Source organism: Mirounga angustirostris, unplaced genomic scaffold, assembly GCF_029215605.1.
Source record: "Mirounga angustirostris isolate CCGP_5_RB_7025 unplaced genomic scaffold, mMirAng1.0.hap1 SCAF_1, whole genome shotgun sequence".
In the NCBI taxonomy this organism is placed as follows: Eukaryota; Metazoa; Chordata; class Mammalia; order Carnivora; family Phocidae; genus Mirounga; species Mirounga angustirostris.
The window spans coordinates 68,908,327-68,922,122 of NW_026991709.1; the positions used below are offsets into that span (position 1 = coordinate 68,908,327).

At 46.2% G+C, this 13,796-nt stretch overlaps 1 protein-coding gene across 3 annotated transcripts in view; it reads right to left on the bottom strand.

The window, feature by feature from the left end:
• Positions 1–272: 272 nt before the first annotated feature.
• HEG1 (heart development protein with EGF like domains 1) overlaps positions 273–13,796 on the bottom strand; it is an 85,802-nt gene continuing 72,278 nt past the window's right edge. For all 3 annotated transcript variants that reach the window (XM_045903021.3, XM_045903020.3, XM_064572818.1), the window contains 3 exons: positions 10,847–10,934; positions 7,845–8,019; positions 273–5,450 (listed from right to left, as the gene is read on the bottom strand). In XM_045903021.3, coding sequence (XP_045758977.1) covers positions 5,301–5,450; positions 7,845–8,019; positions 10,847–10,934 — 413 coding nt within the window. In that variant the 3' untranslated portion in view covers positions 273–5,300. The remainder of the gene's footprint in view (positions 5,451–7,844; positions 8,020–10,846; positions 10,935–13,796) is intronic.

The window sequence follows — 13,796 nt, forward strand, 5'->3', positions numbered from 1 at the left end:
TGGTTATCTATATTCTCTAATCCATAGAAAGGAAAGTAAACAAAAGCAGTTGTTAGACCTGAATTAGGCTTTTTATCATTTAGGTCAGTTTGTCTGTCCATCCATCCATCATCAAAAGTATATTTCTTCACTGTGCTGGGCACTGAGGATCCAGAAATGACTCAATCCCTACATTTGCCACACAAGAGTTCCCTGTACAGTTCCATTGTTAACTCATGAAAGGTAACTTGCTGCACTCTGTTTGCTTGTTATTATGAGAAAAACACACAATGAAAATGATATTCATTTTATTGCATCATTTACTGACTAGAACGCCAGACTTAAAGTAGATATAAGTATAAAAATAACCAAATTCTTACAAATAATATTTTGCTGCTACAGTACTGAATAATTAGTGGAGGTGGCAATTATAATACAACTTTAAATAACATTCTCATAATGGTTTTAACACAATCAACCAGGGGCTAAGGTTTAAAGGTTTGCAAAAAGAAATTCGGGACAATGTGAAAACTCAAGAAGCTCATATTCCAGCTACATGCTTCACTTAACCATAAGTCCAGCAACACAAACATTAACAAAACTCACAGCAACCCATAATGAAAGACCTTCTTTTTTTGAAGAAACAGGCCAAGGTAATACAGAAATCTGGGTTAGTTTCGCATAGACTGGTTCCATCCCATCCCTGTCCAGTCCCATCCTTCCTAGGAAAGAACTCTGCATCTGCATTCCATGTCCAAAAAAAAAAAGATAAAACCAGAATCTAGTAGGCAAATCCTTTGAAATGTCCTCTTAAAAAATGCGGAGGGGACAAAGCTGGTTAAGATCTCTCTTTATAGACCTAAATTGTCCCCTTGGGTTTCACAGGCTTTTTTGTGAGCAGTTGATACCAAACAGGATGGATTATAACACTATTGAAAAGATACTTTAGCACAACAAATTAACTGGCATTTAATACTTTAATATTTCTAGTCTTTTAACCAGTCTCCTTCTCTGGGGATTTCAGAAAAGAAAAAAAGAACACATACTCAAAAGACAACTCTACAAAACCCTATCTGTTTCCAAAAATGCACACAAGAACCTCAGAATGATGTTTTGTCAAGGAGGAAATGACATGTCCCTCCTAATCCCGAAAAAGTCTTCACATAAAAAAAATATCTCTGACATTAAGGGCAGTTTTAAAGAAGACAGAAAATACTGAAATACTGAACCTTGCATTCTTCCTGCCTCCAAAGAAGTGCCTAGTTTTGAAATCAGGGTAAGTATCTTAGAACGATGGGTCAGAACCCGACTTTGGGGCATGCTAGGCTAAACTAAGTCAGGAGCAACTAGAATGCTCGGCTTTAGCTTCTTCAGGCAAAGTTCCCCAGCCTACCAGGTACCTGGGCACTTGGCCAGTGGGCAAGATGGCTTCATGGAGACCCCACAAAGCCACATGTGAGGAATGACCCTAATGTGCCTGCTCTGGGAGCTTCCACATCTGAATAAATATCATCCCTCAAAAACCTTTTCTTGGGCAGCCATCCAGCCTTGTACTGCAAAGATGCTGCCTTCTGTTGGGACCAACTTTAAGAATTACCTCTTCGAGAACTTAATAGTCACATCTTTGTTTATAATTCCAAATGCTAGCAGCCAGCTTGATTACACTATCCATTCAACAAATTTGGCTCTAAATGACTTAGCTGCTTCTGAAAATAAATTTTCATCAAAGGAGGAAGATTTGTCAGCATTTAAAACATTCAACTGAATATGTTCACGACTCTGATCACGTTCACAAAAATATGCTTCTAATACAAGGCGAAGCAGCCCTCAGATGGGCATCTAAGTCTGGCTGCGTTTGTCAAAAACCCGGGTCATCACCTCACCCTTCCTACACCCAAAGCCACGTACCAGTACACTTCTCGCTAAACACAAGCCACTCTTCTCTTAATGATGACCTCACGTGTCCAAAAAATAGATGCAATTATATGCGATGAACCCAAAAGGACCTTTTCAAAAAGGATTCATTTTTTTTTGCATTTCATATCATTAGTTCAGTTGATGCTTAATAATGTTAAGGTTCTTAAAAAAAAAAGTATTTTGTAAGCCCACTCTCTCCTGCCGTCTTTGACATGTCAGGTCCATTTGGATGGTGAAGCATTCACCAGGAAGGCAAGAAAGGGAGAAGGATTTGAATCCTGGCTCTCTAAGGCAAGATATTCATCCTCTCTGAAAGTTCACGTGTGCAAGAAACAGACACTCTCATGCACACTTCACCAGGGTGTGGTGAGGCCAAGGACCCTGCACAGAGCCTGGTCATGGGGGGGGAACACCAGAGATTCTGGTCACGACAGGTAGACTTCATCAATGGTCTTTAGGGCCCTGGGCTGGCTCATGGGGCCAAGAGGAAAAGACAGGAGAAAGAAGACTCCCTGGAGCTTCAACAAAACCCACAGTGGCTGGGAAGCTGGCAGGGAACCCCGTTCTGCTCTGAGTCACGGTGTGGTGCCACCGCATGCTACAGGACACATGGCTTCCGTTCGGCCCCGCCAGGCCCTCCAGAAGGTGAAGCCTCTCATGAGCAGTTAAGTGTCCCTTTTCCCTTCCACCTTCCCCTAGCTGTGGGGCCCCAGCGAGGCAGGACTGTGGTATTCCTGTGGCCACGAGGCACACATTCCAGGTGCAGGGGCTGACACGGAGCACCTGTGCCGGAAGTGAGAGCTTCTGCTTCCCAGGGGTGCCCCCAGGCCTGTCCCTCCAGTCCAGAGGCTGCTGCTGTCCTGGATGTTTGCCCTCGGCCCAGACAGGGCCCTTTGGGAGGTATTAAGCCCAGACAGGGGTGCAGCCAGCCTCCCCTCTCCTCACTCAGGGTGGGCAGCTAACGTGTAACTGGGTAACCGTCACGCTGTTTTCATGCCTTCTTAGACCCTCCTGCTCTTGAGATACCGTTTCCCAACCCCACAGCCTCCTAGAAGTGAGATACATTTGAACCTAACACTGTCGGGGGCCTCCTTTTTTCACAGTAAAAGAAAAACGACATTCTTAATCCACTTCACATGCACAAAACCTACTCAAAGCGAAGCATTCTCGGAACTCACAAGACACTCTTTTCTGGACTTTGCGAGTCTTCTCAAGAATGCTTCTGAGACAGCACGCTTCATTCTGTGTAGCTTATAGCTTCTGGTCCTGACACAGGAGATGGTCTGTCAGCTGAGATAGCATCTGACACCTTTAGCTGAGTATGCTTGGGAACAGCCCCCCCCCCCCCCCCCCCGTGGCTCTGGGTTCTGGGGATGAGCAAGGATCTGCATCAAGAGCCAGGAAGCGAGGCCACCTCATGAGGGAGCCAAGCCTGTTGGCTAGGGTGAGCGGAGGGCAGGAGCTCGGAGCTCTCCAGGTAGATGTGAGACCAGAGGCTTCCCCAGAGAGCTGCAAGACCCAAAGGTTTCAGAAAGGTGATGCTCTGAAATTTGAAGGTGCCATCCGCTGAATTTGTATCTCAGGAGATGAGTCCAATGTAATGACTAAAAAGCATCACACCCGACTTGTGTTCCTGCAGCAGCAGGGTGATGGTGGCTCGTGGAGACCATGGGACACAGGAGTTGACACTTAAAACTCTAAGGACAAGGGTTACAGAACAGTAAGGGTGAGATACACTCTGAAGAGATAAAAAGAGAACTCTGAAGAAACAACCATGCCCAGGACAGAACTGTCCCCAAAGGCTAGACGGCTTCCAGAAATGTGGGTGCCCCTGAGCTCCAAGCTTCAGGGTGGGAACGATTCTTTACCACTGTGTTCTACTTCATCCCAAACCAGGATGTGTCAAAAGCACATGGCGGGAATAATCGCAGTTCCACAAATAGCAGGTAAAGACACCGTGCCCTGGGGATGCCCCCCCTACCCCACAGGACCCATGTCACAGGCATAATAAATAAGACATGTGGCATTTCCTTCCCAAAGGCAAACTCTCAACTCCTTAACTGGCCGGAAGTCTTTCGTTCTCCAATGCGGACTTAAATTATGTTTCTGGAGGGAACTCGGCAGTAGTATAAAGGGGGACAAATTACTGCATGAGAGAAAATAAGTTATCTCTTCAGTGAATAAACAGCTCTGGGCCGTTGGTTGAAAGTGGACACTGAGTTTGTGGACAAGATGCGGGATAGGATCACAGAAGCGGCCCCAGGAGGGAAGCAGACTCACGGACGTGTGGCTCTGTCCCAGCTCTCGGGTCTTCCTCAGGAACCCGCACGGCTTCCCAAAGCGCGGGGGTTTCAGGAAGCGGAACGTGCCCGGTCAGCCCAGTCCTCTAGCCACATCCCACCGCTTCTCCTTCAGCGGTGGAATACCCACTCGGGCCCAGGCTGCATTCAGCTTCCCATTTCTACTGCACAGACACGGCAGCTTCGGCCTCGGGGGGGGTCACACTCCCCGGGACCAGCACTGGGCGATGCCCTCCGGGATGAGAAGCGCCCCACGGCCTGCGGCTCTGTGACCCTCCGGGCCTCCTCCCCCCAGGGCCCCGAGCCCGGCGCGGCCTGCCCGGCCTCACTACCGGCGGCGGGAGGCCTCTAATTAAAAGCAAATGCAACTTGTTTTGCCCTTAACTGCAGAGGGAAAATATAATCTTAAAGAAATGTCACCTTGACTAAAAAATGGAGTGTGTGCTATGCCTCCCACATTTCAGTTCCTCATTTTGAGGGTGGGCTTGGAAACTGCATAAGACCTAGAACCTGCTAAAATGCTGTATGCTCACCTGCAGCATCTCCAAACCTTAGTGGTATGTTCATCATCATCATCTGTTGTTTAGCACGGAGATACCGGGCAGGAAAACAACGAAAGAGCCTGTATTTTGCGGTAAATCAATCACAGGTCGAGGCCTACGGGAGTGTCTGAGGAAAAGAGGCCTTCTTTTTGGAACAGTCTTGGAAAAAATCCGAAAGGAGACCTCCCTATCCAATTTACTAAAGTGCAAACTACGGAAAGACTGGGTCCTGGCGAAGGCGCCTGACGACGTGCCCTGGCTGCGGGTCAGCCCGGGGGCGGCGACGGCACTCAGAGACTCCCGGGACTGGCCCACGTTCACGTTCACAGTAAGGGCGAAGGTGCCCAAGGAGCGGCCCCCAGTCCCACGTCCCGGATCCATCCGTGCCCTTCCCCTGCGGTCACGCCCCTCACGCCTGTCCCGCTTCCCGCTCGCCACTGCAGTGTGCGTCCAAGAGTCCTGGGGGCAGCCGGTGAGCACGCTCCCCCCTGCTGCAGTCCTCCGAGCAGCTGAGGGCCCAAAACTTGCTCAGAGTGCTGGGCGCCCCCTCTGTCTTGCGCACTTAGAAGTAGTCTCTTCGCCTGCTCTCATCACTGATGAAAGATGGGTTATACTGTCCAGGGAAAATGCACGAGTGCCGTGACCCCGGCAGTCCAGTGTAGGCCGGGTAGAGTCCATTGCGTTCAAGTTCAGGATTCCTTACACTTGTGGGCTGGCGGCCAGAGAGAAAAGAAGAAAAGTCCATTTATTACTTGTGGATTTATTATTATTATTTTTTTATTCATGAGAGACAGAGCGAGAGAGAAAGGCAGAGGGAGAAGCAGGCTCCCAAGGAGCAGGGAGCCCGATGCGGGACTCGATCCCAGGACCCTGAGATCATGACCTGAGCCGAAGGCAGACGCTCAACCATCTGAGCCACCCAGGCGCCCTTGTTTGTGGATTTAAATTTAATGGTTTTTTTCTTTGAAAAAAAAAAGAAAAAAGAATGCTATGTTTTAATAAACCTAAGACAGAGACAGCTAACCAGAGCGGAGCAGGGTCTAACCTAGAAGTCGGGATCTCCCAGGCCCTCTCTCCGTGGAACCTGGGATACCTTTGCTCATATTTTCAAAGGAGATCTAAAAAAAAAAAAAACGATCAAGGGCAGCCCACCAACATAGGAACAGACCTGGGCTAATTATCCTAATTACCATCAAGATTGTTACCTGATTATCTTGACTGTAAAAAAAAAAAAGTGTCTTTCCCTGTGGAGCACTATGGCTTTAAATCCTCTCTGGCATTTAGCAGAACACCAATGTCCCTGCCACGAACGGGGAACTGACTTTTACAAGGACATAGGACCACGTGTCAAAGGTGGAGTTAGGACCCCAGAGCGAGAGGCCACCAGCGATTGGCAGCCGTCTCTGACCAGATCCCGGCCTAGCCCATCATGACTACCTAGCTGATGCGCAAAAGCAGCTCGCAGGGAATGACACGGCTACCTTGAGGAGGCCCTCAATGAGGCCCACCAGGAGAAAATGCTTGCCTGGCAGAAATAAAACACTGGAGACAGCATATAATGAACGTGGATCCCAGGAGTGCCCAAGGTACACCTGAGGCCACTGTGAGGGACAGCCTTCTCACAGGGGGGCAGCTTCATATCCTAAGCATAGGCTCTGCTTCTATGGACTGCTCAGCCCATTTCTGAAAGGAAGATGGGGCTGGTTTAAGTTCTTGATTATTTATTTATTTTTTTAAAGATTTTATTTATTTATTTGAGAGAGAGAGAAAGAGAGAGAGAGAGCATGAGAGGGAGGAGGGTCAGAGGGAGAAGCAGACTCCCCGCTGAGCAGGGAGCCCGATGCGGGACTCGATCCAGGGACTCCAGGATCATGACCTGAGCCGAAGGCAGTCGCTTAACCAGCTGAGCCACCCAGGCGCCCAGTTCTTGATTATTTCTACTTAAGGCAACTCTTGGGCTAACTCCATGGAAACACGGTGCGGTTGGTCCTCCGATGCCACGGGTCTGTCTGTCCCTATGTGACCCCGCCAGTGCGGGGGAGGGGTCCCTAGCGAACGGTGTGGGGGTGTGAGCACACCTGCTCACGCAGCAGGCCCTGCAGATACCGGGCGGCCGTGTGAGTAACAGGGCTTCCCGGACGGAGAATACAGCAAAGCACTTGGGTGGAAACATCAACACTTAAGCCCAGCGCTAGGTTTGTGTCTACGTTTATCTTTCCCCTTATTTCTTCTTGCTCTTCCTCCAGTTTCAAGTTTTCAAAGGGTCCATCAACGGAAACAACAGCTTCCTTAGCATGAACCTCTCCCATCCAAAGTCTGAACCCTCAGGGTTCATCCCCATAGCAACTAGCAGGGTTGTGACTTCTGTCACAGGGCTATTAAGTCCCCACGGGGCAAGGTTTCATGTTTTGCTACCTCAAAGAAGTCCACGTGGGATGAGAAGTCACCTACGTCTGTTTACTTTTCAGGTCAGATAGCCCCGTTTGTGTTTGCCACGTGATGTCAAATGAACCGGGCAGCTCACGGGTTATTCGATGTGGGACAGAAGGAGCCAGGGTTCAAGGTGGTCTACCATCTTTCCAAATGATGCAGTCCGGGGCTGGATGGAGCCAGCTGTGGAAGACCTATACTGAATGAACATTCTCCTAAACCTCTGAGAAGTGCTTGCTGACGACGACACTGAGTTGTTCTCTTTATACCAGTTTCCAATCTCCCAACCACAAGAGGTAAAGCATGGCATATAAGAGATGAGATGAAAATGCAAGGGCCACAGGCTAAGTATCACTAAATTCTTTCTGTTATCTTTCAGTTTCCAATCTTATAACTTAGAAGCAAATTTGGTCACAGGAAGGGTTATTGCTACAACCCCATAAAAGTAAGGTGCTTGGTGGAAATAGCCTTCATGATCTTGATGTCAAAACTAACAACTACCATGCAAATAGATTGTAAGTAAATTGAATATTAAATTATGTAAATAAGAGGCTCAGGCCACCATTCTCTTTAACCCTTAAGCAGCTGAAGTATCTTAATTTTGCTACAAAACACAATCCCTGTACTTCTCAGAGGGAATCAGAGCCTGAGTTGCCCTGGGCACAGCGATACGCACCGAGTAATATACATCCGTCATCTGGAGGAGGTTTTTGGTACTTCCGTTCTCATGCATTTCAATAGCTTCTCGGCCCCATTCTTGTGAGCGAGGGTTTTTGGGGTACTCGGCATATGGGGACATTTGGAAATCTCCACTTTTGAAGATGAGTTTGCTTATGTCATTTTTACTCTTTCTGTGGAATGGAAAATAGTTCACAACTTAAATGAACAAGTTGTAAAGAAATGATATGTATGAAAGCACGTTTTATTATTTTAGAAGGTAAATTAGATGGAAAGCTAACCGTTACATTCTTTTGTAAATGCCCACTGAAAAATGGCATTATTGTTATATTTTGCCTGAAACAAGTAAAAATGCAATTAGATGCAAAAAAAAAATGCAAAAAAAAAATCTTCCAACTGGAAGGGACAGGTTACCACGGACAGAGAGGACCAACACAGCTATCTATAGTGAAGCAGTGTTTTGCAGGGGACAGAGGTCGCTGCATCTTGGGGGCAGCCAGGGAAATCAGAGTCATAAATTCCCAGAATGCTGGAGCCAAAGGCCTTTAGGATTCTATAATCCAATGGTTCTAAACCTGCTTGAGCATCAGAATGCACACGGAAGCTTGTAGGTCCCACCAAGATTTACTAAGAGAGGAGCTCTGGGGATGGGATGGCTCTGGCTTTGCAAAAAGATGAGACTTGTTCCCCAGGTCACACTTTGCTACTAGCAAAGCTAGGACGAGAGTGCAGGCCTCCTACCTCGCCAGCCAGGGCCCTTTAACCACATGAAGCTACTCCACTGACTATAAAACCAGGTTGTCTCCTTTGCAAAAATGCCCACCTGTTTATTTTACCCATACATATTCTCATTTCCACAGGTCAGGGAAAGCCCAGGACAAGCCCCTACTTGTCAGGGTTCCCTGGCTGGAAATGGTGGAAATATGTGTGATTTACCTATGGAATGGGCCTAGGATCAGACATTTTTAGTTATATTTGCCCTAGGTAAGTTAATCTGAAGTTTCTTCCTTCTTACCTCACTTTCCTATAAATAAACCTTCTGGGAAGGCACAAAATGACTCATGGTCATAAAACCAAATGTCCAGCATGTGGCCTAGGCGTTGTCCCTTCTTGTAAGTTCAAGAACAGACCTGCCACTGTGTTGCTCCCTGGAGGGTGGGGCATCCGTTTTTCAAACAATGACTTAACTAATTCACGACCACCTTCCCTTTTGCCAAAGCCCATAGTCACCAGCTCCTTCTCCAGGCGGTCACACTACCTGGTTCTCGGACACTTAGCAAATATGAGGCTTACATCCCCTTGAGGTTTAATCCCTCTAGCTTCTAGTCTCCTACCCAGGATTTTATTTCCACTCATGGTTTGATGATCTGGTGGCAACTCTGCAAATGACAGGTAAATGCAGTACCACGAGGCCTGTATTCCCGGATGGGCAGTTGGGGCAAACTGCTCTCTGCAGCCTTACTGGAGGTGAAAGGTATCTTCCCATTGATACCTTCGTATCAACGGTCGAAAAGATAACTTGCTCTTTCGGTAGGTTTCCTCCATCTGTTACGTCAGAAAAATTCCTGCCGTTTATAATCATCTAAATCAAAGGTCATAGTTTTCCCTTATCTGACTAGATAATTACCGAGAAAGGGGACCAACTTCTTCCTTACTCTTCCTTTTCCCAATGCACTGGCTTCCAAGCGGCCCAAAGCCAAGCATGCTGCTGAGCATCTGCTCACCCCATGTGCCTGCTATAGCTTGCTTACTGCCAAAATAGCTCAGCTAACCCCTTCACCTTTGTTTGCTTCTAAATTTGCTCATTTGAAGTATGTAAGCCGATGGTTTTAGTATATTCAGAACTGTGCAGCCATCATCACAATCAATTTTTACAACAGTTTCATCACCCAAACAGAAACCCCTTACCCCTTACTCCCCAATTCCCACCCCCCACCTGCCAGCCCTAGGCAATCACTAATCTACCTTCTGGCCCTATTAGATTTGCCTATTTTGGACATTTCATATAAACGGAATCATACAATAGGTGATCTTTTGTACATGTTTCTGTGTGAACACACATACTCACTTCTCGTGGTATGTACGTCAGAGTGGAGGTGCTGGGTCATATGGCGACGCTGTGTTTAACTTCCTGAGGAACTGACAGACTTTTTCAGAGGGGCTGCACCATTTTATGTTTCTGCCAGCAGAGTAGGAGCATTCTAATTCTTCCACAGCCTCACCAATGTTTACTGTTTCCTTGTTTTTTATTTTTATTTATTTTTATTTTTTATTTAAATTCAATTAATCAACATATAATATATTACTGGTTTCAGAGCTGGAGGTCAGTGAGTGAGTCATCAGTCATATATGTAACACCCAGTGCTCATTACATCACATGCCCTCCTTAACGTCCATCACCCAGTTACCCCATCCCCCCACTCCCCTCTTGTTTTTTAAATAGGCATCTTAGTGGGTTTCCCAATTTTGCTTGTATTTCCCTGATGGCTAATGATGTGGAGCATCCTTTCATGTGTCTCCTGGCCATTTGTTCATCTCCTTTGGTGAAATGCCTATTCAAGTTCTTTGCCCATTTTTAAATGCGGTTGCCTTTTTATTATTGAGTTGTAAGAATTCTTTATATATTCTAGACACAAGTTCCTTAGTAGAAATATGATTTTCAAATACTTTCTCCTGTTCCCTAGGTTGTATTTTCACTTTCTTGATCGGGTTCTTTGAAGCACAGGAGTTTTTAATTTTGATGACATCCAATCTATCACTTTTTTGTTGCTTGTGCTTGGGGATATTCTTTTTTAGTAAAGGAAATAAGAGTCCCGTTTGTTGTCTTTTCTCAATGGCACTATCTATCAAGAATTTCCTTTTCTCCTTTTTTTAATGGTTCAGTCACACAGGATGATTTAGTACTGTAAAGCAGCCCAAACCTTCTTTAAAATAAACACTGACCCTTGCTTAGCAGAGGCAAAGAGAATTAGAATGTGAACCCCCCAGTCACTCACTCACCGGCAGCAGGTAACAATCAGCGCGATGCCTAGAATAAGAAGCAGCCCACCTCCTGCTGCTGCGATCACCACAGTGATCAGCTGATAAGCTAAACAGGGTCAAAAAGGAGAAAAGTGGACAGGTGAGAGGTAATAATGGAGAAATAAATGAACACAAAAGAAGAGTTCCCCTCCTCACCCCACAGCTATGACCGTGCGCCTCAGCTGGTGACGGGCTAGCTCTGGCATTGGCTCTGTTGGAGGGTGGCAGGATACACCACCCAAAATAGTCCTCTTTGGCACCCTTATTATTTTGAACCGATTATTTTCAGGAAACTACCGCTCGGGAGAAGCTCTGAAAACAGCGGGAGTCACCCTTTTGTAAGGGAGATTTACATTAGAAAAGGGGCCCCTACCAGGAAGGCAGCTCTGACCAGAGATCACCTTTTCACCAGAGAGAGAGCCTGAGGTTTGGGCAGGGCAGCCTTTGTTTACCAAACAGTTCCTCCTCTCACTTGCCTGGTGGCTTCCCACCCCCGCCCTTGGCAGCCGCGGACACCGAGCCCTTTCCTTAACTCAGAAGGGTGCAGAAGCCTCAAACATCTGGCTGCCTTCGTGTCTCATCTTTGTGGGGCTCCTGTGTGTGCTATGTAATTAAAATTGTTTTCTTTTTCTCCTGTTAATCTGTCTTTTATTGATGGGGGGAGGTAGAGTTCTAGAAGGGTAGAGGGAAAATTGTTTTTCCTCCCCTGCCTGCTCTGTTTGGAGAAGACTTCTCCTTTCTCAGCCACTCCTAGAACGGTGGGTGGAATGCAAATTCTACCTGTAGACCAGCCCCGAGATCACGTTCACCAATGCATGGTAAAAAGAGAAAACTAAAGGACATGCATGAAGTTTTCAAAAACTAAATCTGTTTGGTTTTAATAACAGTTCTATCTTCTAAGATTCTATCCTTCCTACTTTTTTTTCCCCTCACTGAAGATGGGTACATTTTATTATGTGTACATTACGCCTCCAGTAAAGTGTGTTTTGTTTTGTTTTGTTTTGTTTTTAAGTAATGGAGAAAACAAGAATCATTTCTTGGCTACTTACCACCCTTTGGTGTTGTTTCTACATTTTTTGAATTGATGGTGATATAGTAGATATAAAATATTAGCAGTCATATTAGTAAGCTCCCACATATGTAATGAACAATGGTTTTATACCTGTGTATTTCTGGCAAACTGATATTTTCAATAAAGCCTGCTAAGTATTTAGATTGATTTTTTGTTGTTGTGGAAATATAATTAAAAGGCGCAGGGTATTCAGGTAAAGTCAGAGCTGACAGTAAGCAGACTGTGTAATAAAAGCAAATAGAAGCCGTTCAACCGTTTACCTATCATTTATTTAAGTAAATAGCACAGAAACCTGATTATCTTGAAAAACCATCGGTATGAAGACATACAGGAAACAAAGCCAAACCATGGAATAAGGTAATTCTCTCCTTCACCTCCTGACACATGTATTCAAGCTTCACTTTTAACAAAATCTCTTGAATCTGTTGACGTTTCTTTATCCCCACCAACACCACCCTAAAACACCATCAATTCCTGACCCGGCAACTGCAACCACCTCCCAACTCACCTTTCTGTGCCCTGTCTTGCCCATTCCTTTAAAAAAATAAGTCTGATCATGCCATTTCTCTGCTTTAAAATCCTACACTGACTTCCTTTGTTCCTAACGAAAGACGGAAGTCTACTCCTGCTTATCCCTCCACACCAAGTTCAAATTTTCCCACTTTTAGCAAAACAAGCAGGTGCTTATTTTAGAAGTGACCCTTGCAAGTGGCCACAGTTGTGGCAGAGTCCTCTTTGGAACAAGCAGTTTTGTTTTGTTTTTTAAGATTTTTTTTTTTATTTGAGAGAGAGAGACAGTTTGTGCAAGCGGGGGGCGGGCAGGCAGAGAGAGAGAGAGAGAGAAGGAAGGAAGCAGACTCCTCCCTGGGTGGGGAGCCAGATCGGGGGCTGGATCCCAGGACCCTGAGATCAGGACCTGAGCTGAAATCAAGAGTTGGATGCTTAACCAACTGAGCCACCCCAGGCACCCCTGGAACACGCAGTTTTGTCTAAAGAAAGGCACAGATGGAGTAGGCCAGTGCTTCTCAAACTATGTGTGGCCAAGAACCAGTCCTGAAAGCCAAAAGACCTCATGCACATGAGCATAAATGTCCAGGAGGGGATCCTACCGAAACATTCAGAGGTTGGCACTGCCTCGAGAAATCATGGCTAACTTCTACTTTCTTCTTTGTGCTTTCCTATACTTCCCAACTGTTATTCATATGACCACACACACACACACACACACACACACACTCACAACCTCCTCGCAACCTAGAAATTGTGTGTGTATACACATACATACAACATATACATATAATTTATTTTATATATATACGTATACTTTTTTTTTTTAAGATTTTATTTATTTATTTGACAGAGAGAGAGACAGCGAGAGCAGGAACACAAGCAGGGGGAGTGGGAGAGGGAGAAGCAGGCTCCCCGCCGAGCAGGGAGCCCGATGTGGGACTCGATCCCAGGACCCTGGGATCATGACCTGAGCCGAAGGCAGACGCTTAACGACTGAGCCACCCAGGCACCCTTATACGTATGCTTTTTTAGAGTATGTTTGGTGCTCTTTGGCAGTTAGCTCTTATTACTGGGAACTTGTAATCAGCTTATGGACAAGACAACCCAGATTTTTTTTTCTCATATCTGCTATCAAGTCACTTCATGAACCACAACTGATCCTTTGAACCTAAGACTGACTTTGAATTTATTATGAGGCCATATAATGATCACAAGTGCATGGGATTTAGGGACGCCTGGGTGGCTCAGTTGGTTAAGCATCTGCCTTCAGCTCAGGTCATGGTCCTGGGGTCCTGGGATGGAGCCGTGCATGGGGCTCCTGCTCAGTGGGGAACCTGCTTATCCCTC